Source organism: Bombus vosnesenskii, unplaced genomic scaffold (genome assembly GCF_011952255.1).
Source record: "Bombus vosnesenskii isolate JDL3184/JDL3185 unplaced genomic scaffold, Bvos_JDL3184-5_v1.1 scf7180000014105, whole genome shotgun sequence".
In the NCBI taxonomy this organism is placed as follows: Eukaryota; Metazoa; Arthropoda; class Insecta; order Hymenoptera; family Apidae; genus Bombus; species Bombus vosnesenskii.
In genome coordinates this window covers 1525117-1539749 of record NW_022883371.1, presented here as the reverse complement: position 1 = coordinate 1539749, position 14633 = coordinate 1525117, and the positions used below count along the sequence as shown (strand labels likewise).

At 33.1% G+C, this 14633-nt stretch overlaps 1 protein-coding gene across 1 annotated transcript; it reads right to left on the bottom strand.

The window, feature by feature from the left end:
- Positions 1-10034: 10034 nt before the first annotated feature.
- On the bottom strand, positions 10035-13434 carry LOC117239615 (achaete-scute complex protein T3-like). The gene is made up of 2 exons (XM_033505334.1): positions 12187-13434; positions 10035-10246 (listed from the first exon to the last, which is right to left on the bottom strand). Exon 1 carries the CDS (start codon positions 13139-13141, stop codon positions 12239-12241), a length of 903 nt encoding a protein of 300 aa, XP_033361225.1. The 5' UTR covers positions 13142-13434; the 3' UTR covers positions 10035-10246; positions 12187-12238.
- Between the last annotated feature and the right edge of the window lie 1199 nt (positions 13435-14633).

The following is a 14633-nucleotide window of genomic DNA, read 5'->3' as shown; positions in this document are numbered from 1 at the left end:
TGGTTGCTATGCAATGGAGAAGACATTGATTAGTCTTAATACTTGACTTAAATACGACTACTACAGAATTTGGCAAGTAACCGCGGTAATTAGACACTCGAGAAGCTAATGACAATGATCCTAGGTGCAACAACGAATCCGCGGTCAATGGGTTAGTAGGCTTATTCCTTCGTCGAAGTCTAAGTTGGAATTGATACCTAGCGTGGAGATAGCAGGACGTTAGTTAACTAGTCCAAAAGCTCGTACACCAGCGAGAGTGACTTTCCATCACGGTGACGCTGTCGAGGGAAGCTATGATGAGGTGTGTCTAAGAGCACGAAATCCTCGGATTCGTGGAGAGATGTCTTCATTCGGGAAGTGAGAGAAATTGACGCTGCTGTTAATTGGTCAATTTGGGACAAAGACAGCTTGTCCGTTTGAAGAACCTTAATTAACAAAATCCTAAGGTTTATAGCGGGTCCTCAGACTAGCTGAACTTGTGCTGTGTAGGTGCATCGACATCTAGTAATCATTTGCCCGAAGGAACGGTTGGAATGTTTATTGTCGAGTACCACTACGGGTATTTCTTTTAATGAGGGCTATATTATTGCTCCATACCTTTGTTAGACGGAGCGTTTGTCCCGTTGTCCGCGGCTACGTTCGGCGACAATCAGTTGAGCCCAAGCTCATTGTTACAAATCTCAAATAAATACAATTGGGTAGAATGACGACAAATTGTTTAATTAGAACTGTAGACTTTAATTACAATTTTATGGATTTTCCCGAAGTTCCAGAGGGGAGGCTCCGATGTCCTTTCATCTCCGACATATAACATTATTTGAGTGATAATATGATGATGAGTGATGAGTAATAATATTTTAATATAAATATATTAAAATAACGTATTAACTGAAGAGAAACGTAGCAATTTTGATATAATGCATATTTAATTTCTTTATATTGATTTATATTCATTTTATAAATTTGCTTAATTTATATAAAATTTCTAATACTTATCTCTTCTTTACATTTTTTAAATATGTTACTTCTTTTAGCTATTTTATTACCAAATAATTTGCGATATCTTGAAAAATTATTGATTCCTTACATTACTATTATCAAACACGAGTACTTTTATAAACTTATTAATGGTTTTGAAGAAAACATTGTTCTAAATGAAAGGTAATTTATTAGACAAGGAAGTGTTAACAGAAATAATTCCATTGATTGTCGGAATTCAGTAATTTAAACACATTTTGAAAATAATAATTCTTTGTAATGTCAGAAAAAAATTAAAACAGATTATTTATGTTGATACTCATACTTACTAGAATTCATTTATACTCATTAACTTCTACAACTTGTAATGTATTCTATAAACTTATAATTTAATTATATATAAACTTAATTGCCACAAATATAATAACAATATACATTACAACAGATCTTTGCTACTTCTTACATTGTAATAAGCACTTTCAATCTACATGTTAATTTTAAAGTTAATATGTATGTAATTAATAAAATATGAACAAAATAATTTTCCGACATCGTTATAAGATATAGTGCATATGAAGATATTTATCCTATAACGTTCATCCTTGAGTAACTTGTTCTGTTTATTTTAAGATTATTTGAAATGAAGTTCTCCTATGCTATATAACAAGTTATGACACTTTATTAAAGATCATATATGATAAGAATATTTTGAGTCATACATAATAATTTATCTCGGTCTTTACTTTTACATTAGCGAAATTGAAGAAGCGAGCAAAACTCAAAACAAAATTTCGACTGCAAACATCTAATACTTTTAATCTTACGTTAATATTATATTAATTCTTTAGAACTTGTAGTTAATATCAAAGCTAATATGTACCTCTTTTTTCTATTCTCACTGATCGTAATTTCTGATCTAACGGTAGAAGTTGCACGAGGTACAGATAGAACTTCAAAGGTTTTAAAGCGCAGAACTTGCTTTTAATTATTCGACTGGGTGTTGTTAACGGGTATGCAGGCGTGCATCGCGTACACGTTGGCGGCGCAGCGAAACGTGATTGCGAAAGGGTGAAGGAAAGAAGACTGAACCGCAGGAGGGAAGAGCGGACGATGCGGAATATATTATAGACTCGTTCCTTTTGACCTGGCACTCGGCTAAAATCTCACTTTCGAGATAAATGATGAGTAAAATAATGTTGAAACGAACTGGAATAAATTACACTATCGTTCCAATTAACATATCGATCATTCTTTGTAAACACTTTCGATTGCAGCCTTCCACGAAAAAACATTCCTAGCATTATGGAAATATACAGAATCTGGCAATAAAACATAAAAATTATTTGTTTTCGAATAGGACCGTCCTTAAATTTCTATTATCGAACCGCGGATGCTTATGCATTTTTGGAAAATTTCAAGGTGTAAATTTTTCTCTAATTATTATTTAACTAATATTATCTATATCTAATTATATCCATAAAGACATAAAATTGTAAAAACATCCGCAGTTTACTTTTCAATTCTCTCTTATTGAACATTCGAATTTTTATATGAGGTCTATTTCAGATGAGCAATTACATCTATCCTTTTGTAGAATTATGAAGTTTTACCAAATCTTTTTTACTAATCGAAATATTTTTTGGTCGTCTAGGATTATTTCGAAATGTCTTATCAAAAAATTTAGTTTTTTATTTAAAGTATTAGTAAATTGAGTTGGAGATATTTAGAAACATATAGAATATTTATAACAATCATTAATATTTCATCACAGATTAAACACAATGAAGTATATTTGAAGAAAGTCAACATTTCTTATCAGTAGAGATTGCATACGACATTAAATTAGTCTACCTACTTATTTTTGGAACACTCGGAGTAGGTATCTCATATTGGGTTGAAACTTCAGCAAACAGGTATCGCATACTTTCCATCATGGACTACACGGAACGACTTATCGCGCGCAGAAATTAAAGCGCGTCCAAGAATTTGCAGGAATCGTGTAAAATGGAATTAAAAAAATTACACGTCACGATATCCAACAAGATTATACATCTTTTTATCGACCCGATTTCGCTGCTCACCGGATGAACGAAATACAAAAATAACACACATTCATTACATATACACATATATGATTGCAATTTTGCGAAACAAGCTGGAGGTACTGTGAAATTGAAAAAACCGAAAGGCGTGCATCTGGGGAGAAATTACATGTATTCTCGTTTCTTGTTTCAGCTCCGTTTAACATGACAATTTTGCTTCAGGCTACACTTTACACTAATAAGCACTCCCGCAACAAAGTTGAACTAAAATGAAGCGAACGATTAAAACCGTTAAAAAGTATGATGAAGACGATGTTAAACGTATCTTTTAGAAAAAAGTTTCTAGCTCACTCAATTCGTTGAAACTAACTTTGAAATCTACTACAAACATTGATTATCTATATGGTTCATGTCTCAGTATGGTTCTGGTTTCAATAAGCAATAAGATTTTTAGTACTTTAGTCTTATATATCTTTTTCAAAGTTAAACAATTTTTTAACAATAAATAAACAAGATTGCGTTGCAGCAGAATTAAATTGAAGTGTAGTTTATACTCAAGAAATTATGAAAAAAAGTAAAGCATTTTCGACTTCTTTTTTCGCGTAGAATCACTCCCTTTCCGCTTGTACCACCAGTTACCAACCACCCTGTATATGTATAAATTGTGTTCGTATGCGCGTACGCTGCACGAACAGAAAATTTAATTGTCAGATTGCATAAGCAGAAGCATCGAGAATTTCGAAACCCTTTCCGCAATAAATTCTGAAAGAGATTGAAATGGTCAGAATAGCCACCGAAGATTACTTTTTGTACGACGAAAAGATTAAAAGAATCGTCGTAACAGTTCTCCGAAAAGGAATCATGGTCGCGTTATAAATCTCAAAATTTAAATCCAATTTAACGTGGCCTTAAGAAGGGGACGTCGACGAGATAGTAACAAGGCACAGCGAGTGTCGTTGGTTGTTCTTTCCGAGGATCCTTACTGGCTAGACGGATCTGCGTTCGTAAGTTTAATGTACCCTTAAGGAAGAACCTCGTCGTTTTAACTCGTTGCACCGGTAAGGCCAGTCTGCGATTCGATCGTTCTGCGTACGTCTTCGCGGAGAGAACTCCTCGCGTTCATCTTCATGTTCCTCGTCTGGTCGGGCGTCATCGATGCGGATAAGAGGATTTACTTGACCGAACGTCTCACCATGAGATTTCCAAGTAACGCGTGCCTACATTACGCTGCCGACTAATACGATAAAGCGATAATTCTGATTTTGAACTTGATGAATTTTGTCATCTTATATTACCTGTCCAGACAAGGTACTCAATTTTTTTTTGTTTTTTCGTTTGTTTCCTCTTATGCATTTACTACCATGTTACTGCTTGAAATAATTGCAAAATTGAGTATATAGATGATTAATTATCCGCAAATATTGAATCCTTTACTAAATTCACTCCATAAGCTTAAAAGCTTACATTTTACAAATCTTATCCTTTCTTTTTCTTTTATTAAAAATGTGCTGCTAGGAAATATGTATTAATGTAACGAATTATATCGCTTTAAGTAATTTTAAGTAATGTGATCGTAAATTTGAATAAAAGTCTTATAAAATACCAATTGAGTTATTACTACTACTAATATTATTGCACTTATCGTATTTTTGTACTTATTCTATTTAAATATTACATACTGTAAAGATATATTATTTTGTATCTAATTGACTATTTGTACGAGATTATTTTCGTATGGTACCTTTCATTCAATGAGGATACATACACAGGATATTTCATCTAACTTGACCTCTTTTTCTAGATTTCAAGGTCATCGAAGTATTTTTAAACGGAATTACATATTTACATGACAACAATCTTATAGCTCATAAAAAACAAATTCAATGATGTCCAATATATTGATCTTCGCGTGACCTTCAACGAGAAAATCGTGAAATGTTTGCCATTAATTTCAATACTCGTTCGGGAACGGTAAATGATAAAATCTCAATTTCATTGGAACAATGTGTCATGTAATTATTCCTCATGCTCATAAACAGACGTTCGTATCCTCCTTTTATCGTTTGAAGTATGATTACACGCATCATATCAAAGCGATAATCCTAGCAGCCGATTATCGCTTTACAATCAGTATCAAAAGCTTATCCATCATGTACTATGTATTGCGGCATTAGACAAAATTACAGAAAGTGGATGAATTAACATTTTTAGATACTAGTGGTCGTAAAAATTTTTCTACTTGAAATCATTATTTAAGTATGTGTAATTACCCTTGCATTGTTTATTCTACCAATCTATTTTTATTTGTTAGATTTGCATTTTGTGTGTAATATTATATTGTCTTCCACATTTCTTTCTCCATTTACTACATATATAAATTCTACAATAATTTTTATTTTAATACGTTAATAAATTGTGTAAATATTTTATAATAAATTTTGACATAAACAATCTTATGCAATTTGTAGATGTGTTTCTTTATGTTACAATCATAATATTTCATAGGATTAATTTATGTCATAGAATATCAGAAATAACTATGTAACGTATAATAAATAATTACGAGCATGTATCAATTATATAATAGTTCACATTAACTTTTATCACTTAACCTTTCCAACCTGTTGGGGAAATGATTTTTTATTAATTATTAATTAACTTCGATAGAAACATTTTTTCAAATTATTTTATGAAGAAGACATAATATATTAAAATTTGAGACCAGTTTTACTAAAATCAAATATATTCATCTTCAGTTTATTAATAATTTATATAAGTATACAACACTGCGAGTACGCAAGATCGAGCGTGAAAGGCTTGCAATTCATTGAAGACATAAAGTTCGTACTAATATTGTGTATTTATTAAGCCTTATTCACAGTTTTTTCCATGAAATATTTTCCAAAATCTGTCAGATTGCTACATTAGTGTTTCTTAACGTTTCTATTAAACACAATGCTATCAGCAAACTCCATCTTCTTAGAGTAATATTGTTCCCGCCGTACTAACGACTCATAATAATAGTCAACGAACGAGTGGTGACGTGGAGACGTTTTTTCTGACGATCTACCTTAATGTGGTCTACAAACTTAGACCCATGATGATATACGCGCTCCTGAAATGTTTCCTTTCGCGACAGTATACTTTAAAAGTGTGGTACAGAAGGGCGGAGTCCTCTCCCATTATCCCTGTCAATGTCCTTGCGGTTTTTGAGTAAATAACCAGCCGGAATAACAGTAATTTTTCTGTCGAAAGTCTCCTTTGGTTATTTCTCGGTTTCAGAACCGCAAAAGACGTAAATCAACGGAAATCGATGCATCGTTGAATACGCAAGTACAACAAGATCTGCGGTTAACACATTTACATACGTGCATATGTATAAGTAACCCAGTATCTTTAATCTACATATTTATAGAAAAATTGTAGCAGTAAATGAATTGATTATATAGATATACTATACGGCAATATTATTTTTTGTATGTACATAAAATATCTACATTGGTTTTCGTAATATTTACGTCTCATAATTATAAATATTTTTATAAATGATGATCTTATACATGATATTTATATAAGAATGGATATATTTGATTATATTATAAAATTAAATTAATGAGCATATATTATTGCAAATACAAAGAAAGCATTAAACATTACGATACTCTATATTTTCTGAATATTTATCGTATTATTGTACAATATAATTCATTAGCTTTGCTGGTTGGCTCTGCAGAGTCAGTAGTAAATGTAATATAAATATTAAATAAAAAAGGAAATAATTCATTGATATAGTTATTTATTAATTAAATAACTCAGATCTTCTATTTAAATATTGTAATAGCTTTAAGTTTCTTGAACCCAATTTTTGATTATAAAATTATAAAATATAAAAGCTCTACTTTTCAAAAAAATCAAGTACATATTTTGAAAACATCGAAAGAATAAAGAAGTATAAATTAATGTTTAATCCAGTTAATATTTAGTCATGCCGGTACTAACATCTTACTTAATTGAAATTATGGATCTAAAATTTTGAAAATCTTAGGTCGCTCATTTTGAAGAAAAAATGCGTATATATAATACAGTATGTTGCAATTCTTCATAAAATACTTATATTTTCAGTTTGTTAAATAAATAAGTACCATTTTAATGAAAGCCTTTCTTGTAATTCGTTAAAAAATACAATTTTTACTTAATAAATATTGTATTGTAATTTTTCTATACATAAAAATTTTACATAGATCATTAATTACCACCTATCATAGGATACAATCAATCCCATTATTGCCTTTAACTTTTTAATTAATTCTTGAAGGAAAGAATATACTTACTTTGTGATGTGTTAGTCATTACAAAATCACAAAATTTTGATTGCTAAAAAAGTAACATACAAATTTTTGAAGAATCAAAACGGAACACGAAGCATTTGCTGTTTGTCATATTATGTATATATAATTGTCATATTATGCAATTTCTGCTCTATAATAACTTTCAAACTTTGATACTAGTAAAATGAAAGCTTAATATTATTTTAATCCAAATTAATCCAAAAATTTATATATTTTTCAATTTAAAAATTAATTAATTTAAAAATTTATATATAAAGCGAATTTATTAAAACTTGCAAAAATTGCTATCAAAATACAAAAGCGTAAAAATATTAGAGTAGTATGTATATACAAAACACAAATGTTATTTTACACATTATAATGACACTTCACACAGTTAAAATTCCGATAAAATATAATAATATACTTAGCTTTCAGTAGTTCTTAAAAAATTGAGTACTAATGTTATTTATCTATACAATTAATATAAAAAAGTTTCCAATTCCAAGAAATAAATATTAAAAGTATATGTTAATTCTTCATTTGTACTTTTATATTTAAAATATATTTATACAAAATATTAAATTTGCAGATTCCTATTAAAGATAATGCCACTAATCATATAAATGTTATGACGTAGCAACTTCATATACGTATATCAAAGTCCTAGATAAGTTTTAGCAATTTCAATTTTTAAAAATTCTTTCACTTTCATCTACTAATAAATCATAGAGCTGTGGTTTCAAGTTGCGTATTCGATCGAGTAATTTATCAATTATTTTTCTTAACTCAGTGATTCTAATGGTGAGAATAAAGAGACACCTTTATATCGAACGACAATGCTCGATTTGTGCCGTGAATTTGCTCTTCGTATCAATGTAACAAGACATCAGTGATCAAACGTAGCGATAACAACACGGTGAATGATAACATTCTTTGTGCTTTCGATTACATTTTTTAATAGTCTACGATAGCTGCAGTTGCATTTATCCGGAATTTTAAATAACTAGAAATTTCTCTATGTTTAAATTTTATATTAAATAAATATCATATCGACATGTATAAACGAATTTATAAATGATATTCATTGTACATTATATTTCATATAGTTTCGTATATACAATATTGAAAATTTACATATTTAACTTGTGAGAAAAAAAAGCATTCTTCTTTAGAGCTTTTTTTACAATTTAGTGGTAACATATTTTTCTATCATAAATGATTACTATACAACAGTAATATACCTATCTAATTTAACATACCTCAGAATAATGTTAAATTGCATAATAAGATTATGTAATTTATATAACTCAATGCTTCGTCTACCCAATTATCTATCCAATCAATTAAAATACTCTAGAATAAAGATTTATGAATTTTAAACACTCTATGAGTCACCGTTGTTATTCCTATGCAGTAAAACTTTACGACTGAAGTGACTGATACCTGTCCAATTGAATTATACCTAAAACTATCGGATCTGTTAGTACAAACAATTAGTAACAGCAATATAACTGAACATAAAATGGCAGTCGTTGAAATTCTTTTCATGAATATGCAAAATATTGATTTTTCGATCGATATTTGTTACAAGTGATAGGTGCCGTTACTGTACAACAATGAGTATTCAAGGATTTTTCATCGGATTTAACAAGAGTAAACGCATTTATACCTTTCTCTGGGATGAAGTCAGGTCTAACTTAGGTTTCGTGAAAATTTCTACCGACTGCAGCTCAAATAAATAAGTGTACAATTCCATAGTTTCCTAAGGATATTATCTTTTGCTTCAACATTTATTATGATGTTGCCTTCTAACATGTTACGTTACGTTTAATGGAACTTCATCGTTTAATGGAATCAAAGATGAAGCTTACAGAAATTTGAACATTAATAAATATCAAAAAAAAGCTCCTTGTTAATACTGGTAAAAATAGTACTAAGTAGAAGCATAATTTTGGATATTCTTTTGAATTGTTTGTTAGTAAATAACGGAAATAAAAATTTTCTAAACATTAGAGGAGGTGAGAGACACAGGAAAATAATGAGATTTGTATTCTGTATTATTCGTAACGTTGTTCAATATATTTAACGAATTATTTTTTATTATCTATTTACAAGAAGGTATCAGCTTGATGAAATTTTGTGATAAAAGTTTAGTCCAATGTGAACTATGTGCACACTAATGAATGAAATTTATCAGTTCTAATTTTGTTTGTTATGTGCATTATGTACAATATTATTACAAATCACTATAATACAATCAAATATTTCACAATGTGTCTTTCAAGGAAATCTCCTTTAAATAATAACGTGAAACAATTTAAATATCTTATTTCTCTGATACATCCATTAAGTATCGATTGGATCATTAACATTTGTAACTTCTATAACATTTATAAACTTTACAATAAATCACTTCTTATAATACTAACACCTAATATCTTAAAACGTTTCTTATCGAATCTTTCTCAATACCGCAACATAACATTCTTCTAAAAATAGAAATATAAGAATAAAATGATTTATCTGAATGGAACACTGGTCAAGTTATGTTTCCTATTAAATATTAACCACTCTTGTAAGGCACTCAGGAATGCTTCATCCTTTGGGAATGTCCAAACGTTCGATTTTTTTTAACGACGAGATATGACATTTCTATACTCGTACTCTTTACCCTAATAAGCATTTTTGAAAACCCGTTTTATACGTACTAGATTAAGTAATCTTTACTCCAGTACAAAGAATTACCATTAATCTAATAATAAAAACGACATAATTTTCTCGTCTCGTATAGTTACATCTGTACAATATTGATATGACTAGATCACAGTGGATAGAAACAGCCGCTATTTATCGCCTCCTTTTGGCCCTTTCTCCTACTCGTCATCTCTTTCACTTCTGTAACATAAAAATGAACAAATTTTTTATGTTAACGTACCATTCGTGATTATCGTATATTAGATTAAAACAGATTCTCGATCAGAAGATAAAATGCTTTAATTTCTTCAGAACAATACATGTGTGGTGAAAGTTAATTTTCAAATTGATTGTTTAGTTGGTTATCTAACATTTATTTCTTCATTATTGTTAATATCACTAAGTGTTAATATCACTGTAAACTACGGTGAAATTTTCACTTGGGAATTATTTTTACTTAGGTCCCAGATTTCACGTTTACTTCACAAAATATCGATATTGATGAAAACCACGTAATGCTACTTTATAAATTTATTCGTGAAGAAATTGAGATTGTCGAAGATCGGTAAGGAGACACTACAGGTATATAAGTGAGAGAAGCAGGGGATGATTTCAGGTAAGGGCAGTTTTACTGGAAGGGACTGGCTCTTCATGGGTAGAACGAAAACGAACAAATCTGTAGAGACGGTCGGGAAGAGAGAAAGACGGAAGAATAGCGTACCGGTTCAAAAACCTACAAAAGGGGGACTGAAATATCCTGAAAGATGCATTCAGGTTAAACGCAGCAGACGAAATCGTCTCTTGTCAAAGAGAAAAAGAGAGAGAGAGACTAGTCAGAGAAAATAGAGAGGAAAGAAGAACGAGCCGAGAAACAGAAGAAGATAGAAAGCAAGGAAAAGATCCGCGGGAAGAAACGTTAGAAGCTTCAATAGAACGTCGGAAAAAGTTATGTCTATCAAGATTAAAGTTGAACTTGGATAGACGATCAACGTTTCTGTTTACTCTTCAAGGGTACGTGGGTAACTCGATGTCCTGAATAAAACGAATACACGTCCGACTCGTATTTTTTAATATAATATATAACACATTTATTTTGTATTATCATACAAATGCAAAAATATAAATTTTGTTAATTAAATTATGGAAAGAAAATTATAGTAGTTATTACGTTGAAATTTTCTTTCTGGTATGGAATGTACCATTGATGATGTGCGTTCTAGATAAATGTGACAGAAATTATATGGACAACAATAATATCTGAAAATGAGGGTAAGATATTTGAAGAAAGCGAAACCGAGGGAAATGGATACTCGTATTTTCTCGTAACGGGATGTTGTTAAGCTTTCGCAGAAGGTGGCAAAATTTTCAGAAGAGACGAATTGGACGACTCTAAAAGTTGAAGATTGAGGAGGGATGAAAAAACGGTAGAAGGACCGGCACACATATACTGGTGGTGACATGCGTGTTAGTACACAGTGAAAGAAATCGGGCACAAAAGCGTCGCTTCTAGAATGTATACTCGGTGGCCCTCTGAATGGAGTCTGCGATTTGAATGGCTGGAGTTTCAGCGAGGGGTCGCGCGCGCCATTGTGACGGGGCAAGGTCACAAATCTGGTCGGAAATTTCTTTGAACTTCCTTGGTAACGCGGATGTTACCTCACGAGCAAAATTTACGGTCGTTAAGGAGCGAGGGAGGTGAGAAACTTTTTTAGAAAAAAGTTCTGAATATGACGCAATGTTTCTTTTCAACTGAGCGTTTGAGTTTGTTTCCATATCAGTTTTTGCAAGAAATATTAAACAACAGTTCTATATTAAAGAAAAGTAATTAGAAATGACGATAACCTTTTTTTAATTGATTCTTTACAGTAAACAACCACTTAATAGATAGTAAGACATAGTAGATAATTTTATTTCGTTGAAAAGAAGCATTTTATCTTTTGCTTGAATTTCATAATCGAAAAATATTGCTAGAGCACGTAAATATAATTAATACTAAACTAAAATATAAATTAAATGTATTTACTAACATTAATTATTACAACACGTCTTACTGAATCAATTTTAAAATTTCAAATATTGGTACGACTAAAAAACGTACTGAATAATAGAAAGAAACTGAACAAACAAATTACGACACTAACCTTTGTGGTGAAGAATGGATCCAAATCGGAACCGATGTAGACACTGATTTTTTCATTGACTTTGTTGCCACCAGGAGATGACATCCAATAGCTCTTCGTCTTCGGGACTCATAGGTTCGTAATTATCGTAACCATCGGAATGTGTCGCATAAAGAGTACCCGATGTTCCGTACCCTTGACTGCCAGCTGATGACGCTTCGGAAACAAAACTCGGCGTTGGCGAACTCGAAGCTTCGGAACAAGGTGCTGGTACGAATGTTGGGCTAGGATTTTGCCGTAAATGTTGATGTCGATGCAAATCCGAGCTACTATGATGCCGGAGTTCATTGTTGACATTGCTACGAAGTCTCAACTCGGGAGAATGGTGACTGGATTCAACGTTGATTCCATTATTGGAACTACACGTGGATGAGGCGGAAGAGGTCGACGAAGGCGATGACGACGTTGGCGAAGATACACTCGTGACATCTGAACCACTGTCGTGTTCTTCCAGAAGACGTTGCAGACTCCTGATATACTCGACTGCCATCCTAAGTGTTTCGACCTTCGATAGCTTTTTACTACCGGCTCTAGATCCGCCGTGCGTGCCAGCTGTATTTCCTCCAAGAGCTTGTGCCACGCTTTGAGGTATATGCTGCCTCAAAGTGGCGAACCCATTATTCACCTGCTTAACACGATTTCTTTCTCGAGCGTTCCGCCTCGCAACCGAAGCCGGTTGATGAGGAACCGTACCATAAGGACCGGTCGTCTGACCGTAAATCTTGGATCGCTTGCAACCATGTTGTTGAATCTTGATGTCATTAGCCGGCATACTACTAGTGGAAACAATCACATTGCTGCGATGAGTTTGAGCACTGGTTGTTGAAGAACCGTGAAGATTGTGGTGATGATGCTGTTGCTGTACGCTCAACATGATCGGTAATACGTTCCCCTCCTTCGATTCCACTAAGGTCATATCACTGATTCGATCCCCCCCACTACGAGAGCAGGAGTGCGCGGCAGCGCGTGCCAGATGACCTTGAGAAATAGAATCCTCGATGTGCTCAAAGTACTAGTTTGCAAACCGAGTACTATGACGCTTCCCTCTCTAACGAGCCCCCTTCTTTTACAACACCTTGGTTGAATACGCACGACGCGTCCAACGAATGTAGTAGAATACAAACAATAAAACACGTTCAAAACGAGACGAATGATTACGTGAATTAGGAAAGTTGAAAATAAAACCGCACCCTTGATGCTAACGGTACGGACCTGGCTCCCGAAATGCCTTACTAAGAAGGGTTCGAGGCCTTATATAGCCAGGGCGGGCACGCGCCTATCCCCTCCATTGGGCCTCATACTCGATCTCGGGCCCTAAACCCCCATCTTCTCCCCCTCTTTCCCACCCTACTGGCTTGCAGCGCCTCATACCCCTGTACGTCCCCACCACTACCTATTCAAAGGCCCTACAACGCCCGAGATTCTCATCTTCGTGAATCGCCCTCGTGCTTTTGCGTGTCCGGTCGATTCTATTTACTGATTTGGATATTTAAAGATGATACCCCTCGCCGTTATCGGCAAGATAACTTAACTTGTGGTTCTCGTTTCTCGGAAGTTGTAGCGTGCTCCGGATTTTATTTTAGTTGCGCATTTATATAAGCTCGAAAGTCTATTTCTATGATATATGTACATACGAATAACATCCATAATACGTGATAGTGATAATAATAATTATATTATTAAGCGCATACATAGAAGTTTTTGCGAATTAAATGAAAAAGACGCAACATTACACTATTTTTGGTTATAATCTATATTTTTATGTGACAAGTAAAGTATTTGACAAATAGAATTTAGAATTATTTTGCTTCGCGCATCGTCTTTATACTAGAAATTATTCGGTCATTTATTATAAAATTTGAAACATTAATTATCAATTCAAATTTCAAGCTCAATCTTTTAATCAATTAGCAAATACGTTTAGATAATATTTTAGGTTCTAGCCTTCCAGATTCAGTGTGTTTAACTCTTCCGTTGATATGTATGTTTTCGAATCTCAAGTCACATTGCAACGATCCCCGAAAATTTGTGTACGCGTGAGAAACACTGGCACGTACGCAAGAAGGGTCCACATCCCCACCGACTGGCCGGTGTCTCAGGGATCGAAATTTGAACAGTTATATACTGGGAGAAAGAAAAGCTGGTCCAGAGACCGAACGAGCTGGCCGAGAGAGATACGTGCACGTACTACGGGCAAGTCAAAAAGAGAGGAATCGTGGAGAAAGAAAAGGAAGATGCATGGCGAAGAAGACGAAGTAAGAAGAGGAACTGGAGGAGGAGGGGGTGGCGGCTGAAGAGATGCTACATTGGAAAGAAGGTACTAGCCGCGCGAGTGGAGTAAGGGGGTACGCAGGATATGTGGGCCCGAATGGAGGTAGGGAAGTTGGGGGCAGCAGCGTTCTGGGCAT